The sequence below is a fragment of the Chaetura pelagica genome, unplaced genomic scaffold (assembly GCF_000747805.2).
Source record: "Chaetura pelagica isolate M959 unplaced genomic scaffold, ChaPel_1.0 scaffold135, whole genome shotgun sequence".
Lineage (NCBI taxonomy): Eukaryota > Metazoa > Chordata > Aves > Apodiformes > Apodidae > Chaetura > Chaetura pelagica.
The window spans coordinates 3133705-3147600 of record NW_009953649.1 but is presented as its reverse complement, the minus strand read 5'-3'; the positions used below and the strand labels follow the sequence as shown (position 1 = coordinate 3147600).

Sequence of the window (13896 nt, the reverse complement as noted above, 5' to 3'; positions counted from 1 at the left end):
GGTTCTTGGGGTTTTTTTATTATAGTTTAGGTAGTTGTCCCAGACTAATAATGTTGTATTGCTGATAATTGCAATGTTTTTAGCTGTCAACTTCCATTATAGTATGTAAAACTGCTTAGCTCAGAATTTGGAGGCTGAAGAGGACAAGATGAACTTTGGAAATTCCTTCAATTTTCTTATTTTAGTGCCAAGTCTGCTGTCTTTCAATTTGTTTTATAAGCAATTAGAATTTAAACTGTGCTGAATATGAGGAAAAGCAGTTTTGGGGTGACAGGATGTTATTGTTCAGTAATTGGCTCTTTCTCAAAAATACTGCATATACAAGTTCCTTTTCCTGTTATTTGAGCTGTTTAATGAATTCTAGCAATTAGAATTTAGACTTTTGGATTAAAGGGAGATTGGGACTTTCACAAACTTGGGATATTCAGAAGGATGAGCATATGAAATAGATTCAGAAACTATAGTCATCTAAGTGGCTTTTCTACTGTTGACTGCTGGAGTGCCAGGACTAATCACATACTTGAGGCTGTGCATGCAAGAACTGTGCTTACCAGTAAATAACTATTTTCTTTATTGTTTTCAGACTTTCAGGAACCATATGCTGTAGTTGTTCTCCTCGAAAAGGACTTAGTTCTTATTGACCTTGCACAAAATGGGTAAGCAGCTTGTGTAATCCTTTTAATGGTTAGCTGCAGTGATCATCCTGTTGTTCTGGTCTGTAGCCTTTTTTAATCTACCATAATACCTCCCTGTCCAGAACATAAACTTTTGAATGTTGAATATAAAGTTTCTTCAGCAGAACTGGGAATCCTTATAGATCAGCTTTTCTCAAGTTAGTATATAGTAGATTAGTAGAATATTATGTGATTTTTTTGAGACTTGATCGACTGACAGAAATTCCTCATAGATCACTGCTGGTTTTTAATTATCACTGTTTATTTTGAAGTTGATTACTTAGTGCTGTAAGGGGAGCTTGGAAGTTTGGGGAGGGTAGCAAGTAAAACAGCTGTTCAGATAAGGCACATAATTTTGTCTGGCACTGTATTGTTGTCATCACATGAAGATTTGCTCATTTTATTGCCAAATTAATTACTTTAAGTGATACAGATAGCAACTCATGCAACAAATATGCACATAAAATCAGAGTGGTAACATCTACCTCCTGTTTTGCTGCTGTGGTATGAAGTTGATTAAAAGCCGCATGCTATTAGAGTTTTCACTACTAATACTTGGATAAGACATTTTGAGCCTCTTCTTCCTTTGTTCATGGAACAGTCCGTATACTCTTACTAGATGACAATTACAAATTCTGGATCCAACCTTTTTTCTTTTTTTTTCAACCAAGGGATTTCAAATTAGTATTGGCAGTAACAACTAACTATTCAGGTGTTAGTGGAGGAACACTTTTTAGTGTTCCTGATTAAAAATCACCAATTGTCAACAAAGAAAAAAAAATTATTGCAAAAAACTTCTTTCTAGGGTGAAACAAAAATGTGTAAATATGTATCCTTAAAGTCAGTGTTGATACCTTAGATAATGAAGATTCTCTCAAATTTGGACAAAGATCAAGTGTAGTCCTGTTGTCTCTGCAGGTACTTAGCAATTCAATTCAGATTTTTCCAATGTTACATGGCTGTGTGCTGTATCCAGACTTGTTTCTGATATACCAATGGCATTGAGCTTCCAACATTCATATGTGGAATAATAATAATAATAATAAGCTTGAAAGAAAAGGCTTGGCATTGAGCTTCCAACATTCATATGTGGAAAGTTTTAATAAAAACTTTTTAATAAGCTTGAAAGAAAAGGCCTTGTACAAACTTTTTTCTTAAGTGAAGTAATCACTGAAATTTGAAGTTATGTTAAGGCTTGTTCCCTTTAATGTTAAAAAAACTTCAGCAGTTATGTTTTTAGAAGAATTACAATGGTCTTTGTCATGTTACATTTGCACAGTATTAATTGTTTCACATCTGAAAAATGCAACAAAATTACTAGATTTTTTTTTTGCTACATGAGTTCTGCTTTTGCCCTGTGTCGTCATATGGATTATATTTTGTTAAAATTAAGCCCCTTTTTCATTCAATCTTTAGAGGATTATTTTAGCTTTTCAGATAGCTCTGTAAAACATTATTGGTATGTAGAATGCTTTCATCTGTTGCTGCTCATTTTTCCTTTAGAAGGGCTGAGAAGTTGTGTCCCTTTTCACCTCTAAGCACATGCATAGATGCATTTCTCTGGGGTTAAATATTATTTGAACACATATTTACCTCTGGTTTTTATTATTATTGGTTTATTTCCTCATTAAAGCTGTCACTTTACCGATGGAGGTAGTGGTGGGGAGTATATTCATGGATGTTTGCATCTAATTGGTAACTGAGTGTTGCTATCTGTATCTTTCAGAAAGTAATTTTCAAGTTGCAGAAAGGTAAAGTCCTGGACAACTTGCTAAGAACAGTGTAGTAATACCAAGTGAGAAGTGGAGCCTTCTTATCATTCTCCCTGGAAGAACAGACTGCAGACTTAGAAATAAATTCATAGCTCCACATTGCTACAATTAGGACTCGATGACGCCATTTATTTCACAAGCCATTAAAATAGTTAACTTCTAAAAATATTGAACTATAGGGAATAGCAGTGCTCTAGAAACAATACAAACTTAAGGTTCTGTTGGGAGTACTACAGTACCTTGATAGTGTACTTGGATGAGCAGTGAAGTTGCGTATTGTATTTGTTCATAATCTGATTTGATACATCTAATTTTTCTCTATGCAAAAAAATGCAACCTTAGTCTTTAGTGTTGTACTTGTATTCTGTATTAAAAAAAAATAAAAATTGTTCCTAGATCAACAGTCTTCTCCTTTCATCTCTTAAAGGTACCCTATATTTGAGAATCCCTATCCTTTGACTATACATGAGTCTCCGGTTACGTGTTGTGAATATTTTGCTGATTGTCCTGTGGACCTCATACCTGCACTCTATTCAGTTGGTGCTCGACAGAAACGTCAAGGATACAGTAAGAAGGTATAGCATCTAGTATCTGTGTTATATGTGTTTGAAAATACTGAAAATCAACAGCTCTGAGCAATGTTAGACATGGCCATACTAAGACCAAAGCTCCATCTGACTCATGCTGTCCTAGACGGTAGCTAATAGCAGGTGTCTAGGGAGGGTATAGCTGATGTCAAACCTATAGTCATGCTTTCCTCATGTGTCACATCCCTGGGGGCTTCTGGACTTCTGGAGCAGGGGTGATGTGTATAGCCCTTGTTGAATTTTTTCTTTGCAATGGGTATGTCTATTTACTTTTTCAAGCCATGTGAAACACTGGAATCTGCAGTATGTGCAGGAATTTCAGTGGCTTAGTTTTGTACTCTATGATATTTTCTTCCTCAGTGTATTTGTTGATCTTCCAGGAATGGCCTATCAGTGGAGGCAACTGGGGTTTAATCACTCAGAGCTATCCAGAGATAATTATTACAGGGTAAGTGACACCACAGTGTGATTGTAACTTCCTAAGCTGATTGAATAGAGGTGAGAATATTTTGTTCCTCATATGGAAAACTATGTACTATGAGTGGTTTGGATGATTAAAGAAATTATGTTCACCATACAAGTCATTTACGTATCTTCTTGAGGCATTAGCAAGAAAGTAAAGCAAAATTATGGAAAAGTAGGTAGGAAGAAAATGATAGTACATGTGTTACAGCGATTATTATTGTGTGGTATTGTGATTATGTCTGCTGGCTTTCAGTGTATACTTGATGAGTCTTCTATTCTTTAACTTTTGAGGAATACATGATCAGTATTTTAAAGCACAGGGAGTCCATTAAATAGTTACTGAGTTCAATTCTCAAAGGGAAGCCAAGTTTTAAATTTGAAGAAGGATAACCAAAACTTTAAATATCTTCATTTTGATCTCTCCTGTGAGACTGATCCTTCTAGTACTGCTCCAAGGAGCATAAACAGAATTGAAATTTTAACTGTGCAGGACATAACTGAAAGCAAGAGCACTGCTGAAGTTTTCTTTATAACAGCCCATTAGCCCTATTGAGTTTTACTGTCACTGTATGCTACACATTGCAGGAACTTTGAGAGACAGTCCTGAAAAAATGTAGTCATCTGATTCTCAGTTTCAAAGATAAATAAGCAAGTTAAGTGACTCATATACACTGAAATGCAGTATGTTTAGGCATCTCCTTTAAAAGTGTCATTCCAAGTAAAGGGCATTTTCTAACAACAAATGGTAAGGTATATCAGACTGCTTATGGGAAATGCAGGTAACTGAAATCAGTATTTGAAATTATAAATCAATGAAGTGGAATTTCAGGGAGGTAGCCTCCAAGTGTTTTTTTAATCCCTTCTGTCCAGAGTCTTTGGGGGGCATGTTTGTAAAATATTGGTTTCCAATAAATTGTGAAAATAGTGTCACTAAGAATACTAATAAAAATAGAATGTTAACCATTCATTTTCTAATCTGTGGCAGTTTTCTAACATTCCAGCTAACCATTTTACCATCTTATTAATTTTTTAATATTTCATAGGCATGCTGATGGGTCAATCAAGTTTTGGGATGCGTCAGCAAGTAAGTGTTTCAATAGAGATTTTTTTTCCTGTGTAGTAAGAGTTTTCTAAACTTACTGATTTCTCTAATGGAATGTAATTACAGACTAGTCATTCTCATTGTTTCCTGCCTCATGTAGAGTCAGTAGTTCCATAGGAAACTTTCATTTAGTATTAAATACAATTAACATTACTTCTTAGTTGTTACAGTGTTTTTACCACCAGTGTTTTAGTGACAATGCACTGGAAGTTCAAGGGCCAGCTATAATGGAAGAGTTCGAAGATTTTTGAGACATACCTTCAGAAACACATTATTGAGGATAGAGATGCATGAAAGGAAATGCATTCCTTTTTAGTACAATGAATAGAATCATAGAATCCTTGAGGTTGGATTTAGAGATCAAGTTCCAACCCCCTTGTCATGATCAGGGAACCCTACCACTAGACCAGGTTGCACAAAACCTCCTCCAACCTGGTCTTAAAAACCTCCAGGATAGGACAGCAACAACCTCCTTGGGCAAGCCATTCCAGTTCCTCACTGCCCTTATAGTGAAGAATTTCTTCCTGATACCTAACCTAAATCTCCCCTCACTCAGTTTAAAACCATTATCTCTTGTTCTATCACTATCTTCTCTGATGAAAAGCCCCTCCCCAACTTTCCTGTAGGCCCCTTTCAAGTACTGGAAGGTGCTATAAGGTCTCCTCAGAGCCTTCTCTTCTCTAGGCTGAACAACCCCAACTCTCTCAGCCTGTCTTCATAGCAGAGGTGCTCCAGTTCTTTGATCATCTTGGTGGCCCTTATCTGGACCCTTTCCAACAGGTCTATAGCTTTCTTGTGCTGAGGGCACCAGAACTGTACACAATATTCCAGGTGGCTTCTGACCAGAGCAGAGTAGAGGGGCAGAATTGCATCCCTGGGGGTGACTTTCAATAAGTTACTTCTGACTTTTTAGACAGGACAGAGGCATGTGCTTATGAGACATCAGCTCCCCATAAACTTACAGTATCTAAAAAAGAGAATTTGAACCAGTAGTAGTTTGTGCTAATAAAATTATCTAGACATTTGTGAAGAAAGGCAGTAGAACAGTGAAATAAAAACACTTCTCTTTGGTGGAATAATGAACAGGCCTGAAGAGTGATACTCTTACATTTCTCTTCAGTTAAAGAGTTACTTGCATCTGATGATCTACACAGCTATCAGTGAGAAATACATAAGAATTCAATTTAGAATGGACTATACAGAGTTAGATGTTTTAATTAATCTAGTTCTGACCTTACTCCTGGTACTTAAAAAGCTGTCTAAAGACATCTTGGAATAGTTCTCATTTGTCTTTGAAAACTTGTGGAACACTGGTGAGATTCCAAAATGCTAAGGCGTGTGTAGGTGTGGGATGGAACAGATGCAATGTATATGTTTAAAAACTGGGAGGAGGAGTATTTGGAGTGTTATAGGTCTTTAATTTCAGTTTGGGATGGGGGTGGAACCTGAAAGGGGGGATGGAAACAAAGAACTGATTGTTTCTGTATGCCTAAAAATTCTCTTTGGCATAGAAGAGAAGATGCTGAATTCTGTTCAGTATCTGTCAAAAGGAGATCCTGTTTCTTTATGAAAAAGATAAATAAACCTGTTAAGGGAGAAACTGCAAGTATTGTGTATTTTGATTTAAAAACTTTAATCTCTTTAATAGCACAGTCTTACAGATGAACTAGGGAAGTGTAATTCAGGTAAAAATCACTGAAATCTGTAAGGGGAGAAAAGTGTGCTATAAATTAAGTTTTCCTAGATTTATGATTAGTATTTGTAGTATTTATTTGGGTAATTGACTAGAGAATATTAAGTTTGAAAGCAAAACCAAGATAGTTGAAAGAAAATATAAGAAAGACTAAGAATTACAATTGAGAATGAAGTTGCTAATTCTTGAATAGTGTCCAAGATAACTTAGTTGTATAGAGGAGCAATGATTTACACTTAGAAATGATGTTCTGGAAAAAAAATTGGAGATCTAATGGATTGCAGTGTCATTGTCACACACAGAAAAAAACATTGGGATAAATAAGTGGAAATATCTGTAAAACCAACATGGAGTAATTCTTTCATGATGTTAAACTAGCAAGGCCTTGCTAGGACAGTTCTAGGAAACAGGCTGTCATGAAAATGCTGACAGGTAAGAGCACAGCGCTTTTGAATGATCAGACGGGACAAAATAATGGGAGGAACTGGTGATGTTAAGTCTGAGAAGGCAAATGAGAGGCCATGGACTTGAAATACTGTAAGGAGAAAGGAAAGATGTTTTGCTTTCTCTGCCATAGCTAGGCTTAAGTTGTGGGTATAGCATGTGTGGCACATGTGGCTAGATGTTGTTGTTATAAAGAGATCCCTAAGTGTAGTTAAGCCTTGAGAAGCTGTGAGGGCTTAGTTTATAACTGAAGTTTATCTCTCAGAAGGAGCGTTGTTTAGGATTTATTGTTTGTTTTCAAACTAAAGGATCCTGCTTTGGGCAAGTGGTATGTCAACACAGATATCCAGTGCTTCTACTCTGCCTTCTTTTCTTGAATATAGTGGCTTTATCTGTGAAGAGTTTATAAAATTAAAAAAATAACAAAAAATCTGTTTAGATCAAAACTAATTATTACTTCTTTTGGCTTGTTCCTAGTAACGCTGCAAGTACTCTATAAGCTAAAAACAGCCAAAGTATTTGAAAAATCACGGAATAAAGATGACAGACCAAACACAGATATAGTAGATGAAGATCCATATGCTATTCAAATCATCTCATGGTGTCCAGAAAGTAGAATGCTGTGCATAGCTGGAGTTTCTGCACATGTCATTATTTACAGATTCAGCAAGCAGGAAGTGACGACAGAAGTAATTCCGGTAATTAGTATAACCATTTTTTAACTTCGTAGGGTTTAGCTGTAAGATTGTTGTAGCAATTTACTTATTAATTGTCTTTCATGTTATTAGTAAAATACTAAATTGGACACATAAATGAAACTTTGCTTATGTGAATGTATGAGCTGAAAGCAAACTTGAATCTGTTTCATTATAAAGTCATAATGGAGTTAGTTTTTTGTTGATTTTTTTCTTTTTCCTTACTCTTATTCTGCCCTCTTCAGATAAGTCTCAGTTCAAGGATATAAGGCATATCTTTTTCCTTATGGTGTATACTTACATACAAGTACATTCCTGTCTGAGGAAATAAGTTTTTTTAAATTGTTTTTTACAAATTATCTCCTAGCAAACTGTCCTTCAGTACTAGGAATGTTTTAAAAAATTATTTATTTCAGTCCATTAATTAAGTTCTACTTGGCAGATTATGAGAATAAAACAGTAGAAAACTTTATTTACACTGCACTACACTTAATACTGATAGATCCAACAGAAAGAAACCTGAAATCATTATAAACTCTAAAGCTTATAGTATATTTCAATGCAACATCAGACATTGGGCTAAGTCATATGTGTACAGTATTAAGTGTAACTGTCTATATGCCTTCAGCTCTTCTTAGTTTTAGCATTTTTGAGCTACATAAAACAAATAATCTTCATAACTGAGAATTTACTATGAGCATGGAATGATAATTCAATGAGTCTGGTATCCATTATTTTATTTCTTTGCAATATAAATGAACAAAATTTTAAATATTGGGAAATATGTTGAGCTTTCAAGTTTAAGCAATCTTCATACATTCAGCCTGTAGTAGTTAGTGTGACTATTTCTGAAGACTACATGTCCGTGTTTAGTTTACACTGTTCATTAAACTACTGTTATTTTTTAAAAGTGACATCCACTCTTTCATCTGTCTTTCATCACTAGTACCTTCAGTTGCACTTCATTTATTTAATATCTAGTCTTCTGAAGGGCAGTTTACTGATATTTTTTCACTTTAATTTACAGATGCTGGAAGTACGTCTGTTGTATGAAATAAATGATGTTGAATCTCCAGATGGTGAGCAGGTGCCTCCTTTACCAACTCCAGGCACAGGTTCCAATCCTCAATCCATTGTTCCCCAGTCTCATCCATCTACTAGTAGCAGTTCGTCTGATGGACTTCGTGATAATGTCCCATGTTTAAAGTAAGTATATTCTGTTATATTTTGAACATGAAACTTTACCTGAATATGTGATAATATATGCACTTTGATATTATTACTGAAATGTCAGAGTGAGTGACAACATTTCATTTCTTAGAGCAAGGTTTTCCTACTATCTGGAAGTTGTATTGTCCTTTACGAAATTAATACTGCATCTCAAGTTTCTTTAAGCTTTATAAACTGATTAAAAAAAAAAAAAGAAATCTGCAAATTCTTACCTTATGACTGCTGCCTGCTTTAGGACACTTTGGCATAGATGCTATATAGCTATAGGTGCTCATGCTTTAGATTAATATTTTCAATGGCAGAAATATAGTTTGAAATTTTATTTTCCATTGAAATTAATAGACTACTTAGTGTTTTGTGGCTTTCCTCAACTTTAGGCTAAGTATGTCTGAATATATTTCACCTGTTAGTTTTCCAGAGCAGTAGGATTTTAGAGCCAAACCAAAAGCAATAAAATACTTTAAAATAACTAACTGTAGGGTAAGTTTCTTCAGGCTGCTTTTTTTTTTTTTTTTTTTTTTTCTCTCTTTCTCATAACTGTCCAAGGGAGCTGCTTTGTGTTTTGGGAACAGGAAACAGAATTAAATTAATGTCCCTTTCTCATGGATTCTAATTTCTCATGATGCCTCATAGCTCTTGCAGTGTAGATTTTTGACCAATTTTCAGATTTTTTAAATTGGGAGTTTTTTCCTTAAGGTTCTACATGTGTGAACTTTTACTAATTTGAGAAAGTCTTTTTATTATTTTTTTTATTATTCTACAATCCTGCGTAATGAGGCCTCTGGACCATCACCTTTTCCTTGAGGAATGTGCATTGAACCTCATTTTTAGATCTAAAGTTAAGATATACATGTACTTTTTGTTTTCTAATGTTTTAAGGTACCAACTTCGATTTTAATTCTTTGCGTGAGTCCATCCAGAAAATAACTAACCCTATTGGGGTATTTTCTCTAAGTGGGAGTTTTCATCTTATTGGTTGTACTGAGTTCAAGAAGTGTCTTTATAAAGAACACTGGATAGAGTAGAAAAATTGTAAAATTCTGACTTTTTCTAAAATGCTGGAAAACCAACACATGCATTGATGAGAATGAATGATTAAAATAAGAGGAATTGAGGAGCCAGAGGATCTTGTGTTTTGTGTAACTTTTTTCAGCTTGAAAGATGAAAGACCTAATAATTTCTGCATAGCATTCATAAGTTTGTTGCTTAGTATGCAAAAAAAAATATCTTTCCAGGAATTTCAGTTTCTCCATTCCTAGGTTCATTCCACAGACTGGTCTGCCATTACAAAAATGTACCTGGTTTTCATTTATCTTCCACCGTATCATGAGTTTCAAAATTTTTGTTACTGAAGCTTTTTGTTTGCATTTGTCTCACTACACTGTGCTTCCCTTTTCCTTTTCAGTATCCTTCTTCCATATGCACCCCTCACCCCATAGCATTTTCTAAATTAGAATTCTTCTGGTAACTCTGAAATGAATGGATAACACCTTCCTCTTAGACACTGAAAGCCTTTATTCAAGACAATATGACATGTTAAAGCTGTTATGCCTTGCATTGAAGAGGAGAGAAATGAAGTCTTTCAGATCATTGCTCAATTAAATTTCAATTAAGTAATGAATCAAATGGGCCCTAAAAGAAGTGGATGACCAGTTTCGAAGTGTTTTGGTTTTTTCTGGTTGTTTCTATGGTTTTGTGGTTTGTTGTTTGGGGTTTTTTTGCGATTTTCCAACTTCTTAAAGTGTGAATTCTGAGCTTATAAGGAAAGAATGGAGACTGTGGAGAATCATTGCAAGATACCATGTTTTGTTTATATTGCAGAGTTAAAAATTCTCCTCTTAAGCAGTCTCCAGGCTACCAAATTGAGCTGGTTATCCAGCTAGTGTGGGTGAGTGGAGAACCTCCTCAACAGATAACCAGCTTAGCAGTCAATTCAGCGTACGGCCTGTAAGTATATTCTACACATTTTTTTCTTTATTCTATAAAAATGGTTTAAAATTACCTGTTAAAAATTAAGTCTCCGCAGATGTTCACATTAACTGCACAGCAACACAACAGAGACAATTAGTCTTCTGTGCTTAAAAGATAATTTCTTCTAGGTCATAGAAGATCTTGGTGATGCTAACATCAGAAACAAATCAGCATTGCTCTTCCTCACCTGGCACTACTGCCAAGACTAAATGTCATTTAAGGCTCTCTCAGATAGGTTGGTAGGTACAGTGACAGTGATCTGTTCTACTCAGTGTCATGTGTTTTTACAAAAGGATTCAACAATACTGCATTCTAAAAGAGTAATTTATAAATATGCATAATGTAGAATAATTCATAAAAAATAGGAAGTCTCAAAAGGCTGAACAACAAATAATACCACTGTGAAACTTTACCAACATTTCATTAGCACTGTCTTTCCTTTCCCTTCTCTTTCTCCAGTGTAGTTTTTGGAAATTGTAATGGTATTGCCATGGTTGATTACCTCCAGAAGACAGTGCTCTTGAATCTAGGCACTATTGAACTCTATGGCTCCAATGATCCTTATCGTAGAGAGCCACGATCTCCCCGGAAAAATCGGCAACCATCTGGAGGTGAGTAACCCAGTACTTGTTTTAGAAAGCTGTGCCTTTCTCCTGAGCTTATCTGGCTATTAATGTATATCCTTTGAATACAATCATACTTTTCTCCATTGTGTTCTCATCCTTTGTTCTTCATCTGTCTCTAATGTCAGTATTGCAGGTTTGTTACTTCATGTTCCCTTCAAAACTGTTCCTCAGTGGAGTCTGCTGATGCTTGATACCATTTTTCAGTGGATTGTATATTTAAAGAAAAAGCAGATGGGAAAACAGTATCTGTGTGAAGAGATTTAAGTAAAAACATACAATGGATTTACGCAGTTTAGAAGATTTTAACTTAATAACGCAGCATGAAGTTTCTGATAAACCTAGTGCCCATATAGCATGCCTGTATAAGCCTATTAATGTTTGCAGATGGCCAGAGTGTCTGCTGGTACCTTATGGCTTCCAATTTTTAACTTTGACTAGAAATGTCCCTGATCAGCTAAAGTGTGTTATGTTGTGTATGCTGTTACATTATGCTTGAGAGGAAGCCTTTGATTTAAATGAACCAAATAAACTTCCCAATACAAACTTAAAATAAACCTTTTTTGAAGAAAAGGACTTTGAAAAATGTACTGAAGAAGAAGCTGAGGAAGAAAGTGACTTTTCAGTCAAAATGCTAAGCTATTTTATTGCCAAAAGAAAAATTCCATATTTTTTAATTCTTCTCCTTATCATGTAGTGGATACTCTTAAGTTGATTAGGACCATGTCTAAATACAGAATAAATGTCACCACTGCCTCAAGTAATTATTTTTCAATAGGAAATAAAATTTTATAAAACATGCTTTAGTGTTGATTGCTTTATTTTAAGAGATCCAGAACAAAGACCAGGTAAGTTCTTTAGGTAATATTTTGTTCAAATTGAAATAGATGTTCTAAGATATGTTATAGTATATGATTTGTTTGATAAAGATCCAGTTAGCACCAGTCATCTTATTTCAGCTGAGGAAACTGGTCTAAATAATGAATGTAGAGAAGAATATATGCAGTCGGTTTCCAGTCAGATAAAATATTTTCTTCTAAAAAAACCAAACAAACTTTATTTTAAAAAATATTTTTTAAGAAGGAGAGAAATATCTTTACTGATTGACTGTGTTAAATTGACTTAAATTCTGCTTCATGCATTTAGATTGTAAACTGCCTTTTAGAGTTTAAATATTACTTGCTTTGCTTTCTTTGCATTTCTCATTTTAATGTATTGGATCTGTGTAACTGAGTTAGAACTCTGTCTCTGAGGTGTTCATGAATTAAGTCCTGTTTCTTCACCAATGCAACTCTTACATTAAATAATATGTCCTTTTTATTTTACATTTTAATACTAACAATCTGCATGGCAAGAGCATTTTATAAACCTGGTTATACAAGTTACTCTGCTGGCTTTTCTGTCTTAAATGTACTGTTAGTGTCTCCATCTTTCCTTTTCTCATCGCTTCATAAAGGAATGCTGACTGTGGCTTCTTGCATGTGCGGCCTTTCTAACTTATATTCAGAGTCTGTGAAAAAGCTTCGCACCTCTTATATAAGTAAGTCATCTCATGGCAATAAAATATTTTTTAACATCCGAATTTTAATTGTTCACTCACTGTAAATATTTGTTAGTCCATTTTAAGTAGTTGTTTTACTTTCAGAAACTGGTTTTAATCCATCACGCATCTACTGTGTTTCTCGTTCATGGCATCTTTAAGAGAAACTTGAAGGGGAAAAAAATAAATAATAATATTCTCTGTGTTTTATATTTTTATATAAATATAAAAATCAAAAGCAGATCCTGTCTTAGAAGTTGCTGATGTCTACAGACCTAAGATCTTACCAAAATCTTGCCAATTGTTTCAACATCTGAGGCTTTAAGCTTCCCTTACTTGGTCCTCTTTCAGGCAGAAAAAGCTTCAGAACTCTAGTATTAGATTTTTTTACATTGTAAAAGACAGATTTTTCTATTACAAATGAAAATTTACTGTGCAAAGATGTTGTAGGGATTGAATTGAGGTGTCTGTGTATTGCACAGCCCCGTGGGGTTTTCAAGCAGTTTTCTCAAGTTCAGGTGCCTGTGTGAGGGAGGGAACCCATCAGAGAACCATGATTTACCTAAGGGCTTCTTTGACTTAATCCATCATTCACAGCATTAAAGAATTTGGAGAAAGTAAAGCTGATTTTTTTAAAAGGATAACATTGTTCCTTTCCCTAGGATGCCAGTTTTCTCCAGCTCTTGGGCAGAGGTAGGTAATCACCCCACTTTTTAATGAAGGAGAGTACAATAAAACTAAACTAAGAGAAGAGTGAACTGAACTTAAAAAAAAAAACAAAAAACCCACAAACACAAAAAAACCCCCAAAAAACCAAACACACAAAAAACCCCAACTTTTCAAAGAGAGTAGGCTCAATAGCCAAATACTGCTTTCTGTATAGTCTTCAAACCTCTGCTGTCAAAGGAGAAAGAGAACGAGGTGTAGAAGAACGGCCTCCACCTTAAGATGATACCAGAATAGAAAACCAGGATTTGCCACTGATCTGTTATTTTTAAGGGAAACAAATATGGGCAAAGTCCCCAAACTGGTTTCTGAAGCCGACATCATAAAAGCTGGATTTACTGGACTATTTAATTTAAGAATAGGTTAAAACAAGT

General features: G+C 34.9%; 1 protein-coding gene across 1 annotated transcript in view; it reads left to right on the top strand.

Moving 5' to 3' along the window:
• The window catches only part of STXBP5 (syntaxin binding protein 5 (tomosyn)), a 100846-nt gene that overhangs the window by 58109 nt on the left and 28841 nt on the right, over positions 1-13896 (top strand). Inside the window, exons 10-17 of the mRNA XM_009999976.1 lie at positions 584-656; positions 2874-3021; positions 3414-3481; positions 4542-4582; positions 7215-7435; positions 8460-8638; positions 10484-10609; positions 11093-11244. Of these exons, the coding sequence (XP_009998278.1) occupies positions 584-656; positions 2874-3021; positions 3414-3481; positions 4542-4582; positions 7215-7435; positions 8460-8638; positions 10484-10609; positions 11093-11244 (1008 nt within the window). The remainder of the gene's footprint in view (positions 1-583; positions 657-2873; positions 3022-3413; positions 3482-4541; positions 4583-7214; positions 7436-8459; positions 8639-10483; positions 10610-11092; positions 11245-13896) is intronic.